Source organism: Thamnophis sirtalis, unplaced genomic scaffold, assembly GCF_051295495.1.
Source record: "Thamnophis sirtalis isolate CommonGarterSnake01/CBP01778 unplaced genomic scaffold, rThaSir2_p1.2 scaffold_4, whole genome shotgun sequence".
In the NCBI taxonomy this organism is placed as follows: Eukaryota; Metazoa; Chordata; class Lepidosauria; order Squamata; family Natricidae; genus Thamnophis; species Thamnophis sirtalis.
Window position 1 is genome coordinate 142087359 of NW_028261384.1, and position 2497 is coordinate 142089855.

The following is a 2497-nucleotide window of genomic DNA, read 5'->3' on the forward strand; positions in this document are numbered from 1 at the left end:
TCCAACGATGGATCAGACCCAACATCTAGTGGCAGGTAGTTCCCCTGGTTCCCACGGCCAGGAAATTCCCTCCTGAATTCCAGGATGGTTCTCTCCTTGATTAGTTTCCATCCATTGCTTCTTGTCCTGGGACGGGTTGAACTAGATGACCTACAAGGTCCCTTCCAACTCTGTTATTCTGATTCTGTTTGTCCTGCCTTCAGCGGCTTTGGAGAACAGGGGACCCCCTCCTCTTCTTTGGGGCAGCCCCCCCCCAATATTGGAAGATGCTATCATGTTCCCCCCCCTCTGGTCCTTCTTGTCATTAAACGAGACATCCCCAATTCCTGCGACCGTTCTTCGTATGTTTTAGCCTCTGGTCCCCTCATCACCTTTGTTGCTCTTCTCTGATGGACAGCTGAAGTCTTGAAGCCCTCCCCCACTTTTGAACACATGGCTTGAACAAGGAAGAAGGAAGGAAGGAAGGAAGGAAGGAAGGAAGGAAGGAAGGAAGGAAGGAAGGAAGGAAGGAAAGAAAGAAATAAAGAGGGAAGGAAAGGAAGGGAAAGGAAGGAAAGAAAGAAAGAAAGAAAGAGGGAAGGAAAAAAGAGGAAGGAAGGAAAGAAAGAAAGGAAGGAAGAAAGAGGAAGGAAGAAAAGAAAGAGGAAGGGAGGAAGGAAGGAAAGAAAGAAAGAGAGAAGGAAAGAAAGAAAGAGGGAAGGAAGGAAGGAAAGAAAGAAAGAAAGAGAAGGAAAGGAAAGGAAGGAAGCAAGGAAAGAAAGGAAGGAAGGAAGGAAAGAAGGAAGGAAGAAAGGAAGAGAAAGGAAGGAAGGAAAGAAAGAGGGAAGGAAAGAAAGAGGAAGGAAGGAAAGAAAGGAAGGAAGAAAGAGGAAGGAAGAAAAGAAAGAGGAAGGGAGGAAGGAAGGAAAGAAAGAAAGAGGGAAGGAAAGAAAGAGGGAAGGAAGGAAAGAAAAGAAAGAGGGAAGGAAAAGGAAAAGGAAGTAAAGAAAGAAAGAGGGAAGGAAAGAAAGAGGAAGGAAAGAAAGGAAGGAAGGAAGGAAGAAAGGAAGGAAGGAAGGAAAGAGGAAGGAAGGAAAAGAAGGAAGGAAAGGAGAAAGAAGGAAGGAAGGAAGGAAGGAAGGAAGGAAGGAAGGAAGGAAGGAAGGAAGGAAGGACTACGATAGATTCCAGCTCCCATCATCCTTGGCCTCTCTTCTAGTTTTGCCAAGCAAAGGGTGAGAATTGGGGTGGGGGCAGTGCCCAATGGACCCCTCCCCAAGCCGTGACGTGGGGCATTCGTGTGGTCGGTGGTTTAGAATTCGTGGCAATTTGAGGGGGTCCCATTGCAAGAATCGGACAATCGGGGAGGGGGAGCTCAGGCAGGGAGACCCCCCCCAAATAGATTGGCACCCGGGGTGGCACGGCTCTTCGCTGCAGAGGGGGACCCCCAAAACAGCTGAAGTTGGAAGGGACCAGGCTGGTTTGGAGGGAGGGGACTGCTGTTCAACCAGTCCTCGATTTACGACCGCCACTGAGCCCCTAAATGTCTGTTGCTAAACGAGACTCTTGCGAAGGGAGTTTCGTCCCATTTAACGGTGTTCCTGCCTTCGTGGTTCAGTGAGTCGCACACGGTCGTTAAGCGAGCCCGGCGTCACCGCCGACTCGGCCTCTCAGAAGGTCGCAAAAGAGAGGACCGCGCCACCTTCCGTGAGTGGCAACCGTCATAAATGCGAGTCGGCCATTGGATTTTGGACCTGGGGCACGCTGCATCGGTCGTTAAGTGTGAAACGCGGCCCGAAGGGTGCCCGTTGTCACTTTGAAACGGTCATTCAATGAACGGGCGTAAATTGAGGACGACCTGCGTTAGGGCCTCCCGCGCAAGAGACGGGACGTGGGTGCGAATTCGGCGCTTCCTGCCGGATCCGAAGTTCGGGTCCAGGTAGGACAAAGGAGAGTTTGGAGCACGTTTTCGGAGGCCGGGTGTAAAATGGGAGGGGGAGAGACGGTTGGAAGAATTGCTGACCCTCTGGCCCCCTCCTTTCACCCGGGGGGGGGGGTAGTAAGCCCCTCCCCAAAAAGAGAAAAGGGGATGTGGGAGGCTAAATTAGAGGGGATGGGGTACCACCACCCCTTGTCAAAATCAATACACCTTGCAACACTAAAGCAGAAATCCTTGTAGTCCTAAGTGTTCCAGACCTGGTCTACCTTGCAGGGGGGGAGAACACACACACACACACAGACACACACACACAGGGAGGGAGGGAGGGAGGGAGGGAGTCCAACATGCTTTGATAAGCACCTCTGGGGACTTGCAATGTATTGCAAATTTGCAGCGGTTAATCTGCAATCTGATTTAAATTTGTTATTTAAACACACAGACACACACACACAACACCTCCTCCCCACACAAACACACACACACTCCATCTCTTGGGACCCTTCCCCTTTGTGCCCTCCACAAGGTGGCTCACTTGGGAGGGGGATTCGGGGGGAGGGGGTGGCAAACCCATTGGTGGGG

The 2497-nt window shown here is 51.3% G+C and overlaps 1 protein-coding gene across 1 annotated transcript in view; it reads left to right on the forward strand.

Annotated features, from left to right (window-relative positions):
• Positions 1-1522: 1522 nt before the first annotated feature.
• LOC148046934 (uncharacterized) overlaps positions 1523-2497 on the forward strand; it is a 10823-nt gene continuing 9848 nt past the window's right edge. Inside the window, exon 1 of the mRNA XM_087715035.1 lies at positions 1523-1596. Coding sequence (XP_087571161.1) covers positions 1523-1596 — 74 coding nt within the window. The remainder of the gene's footprint in view (positions 1597-2497) is intronic.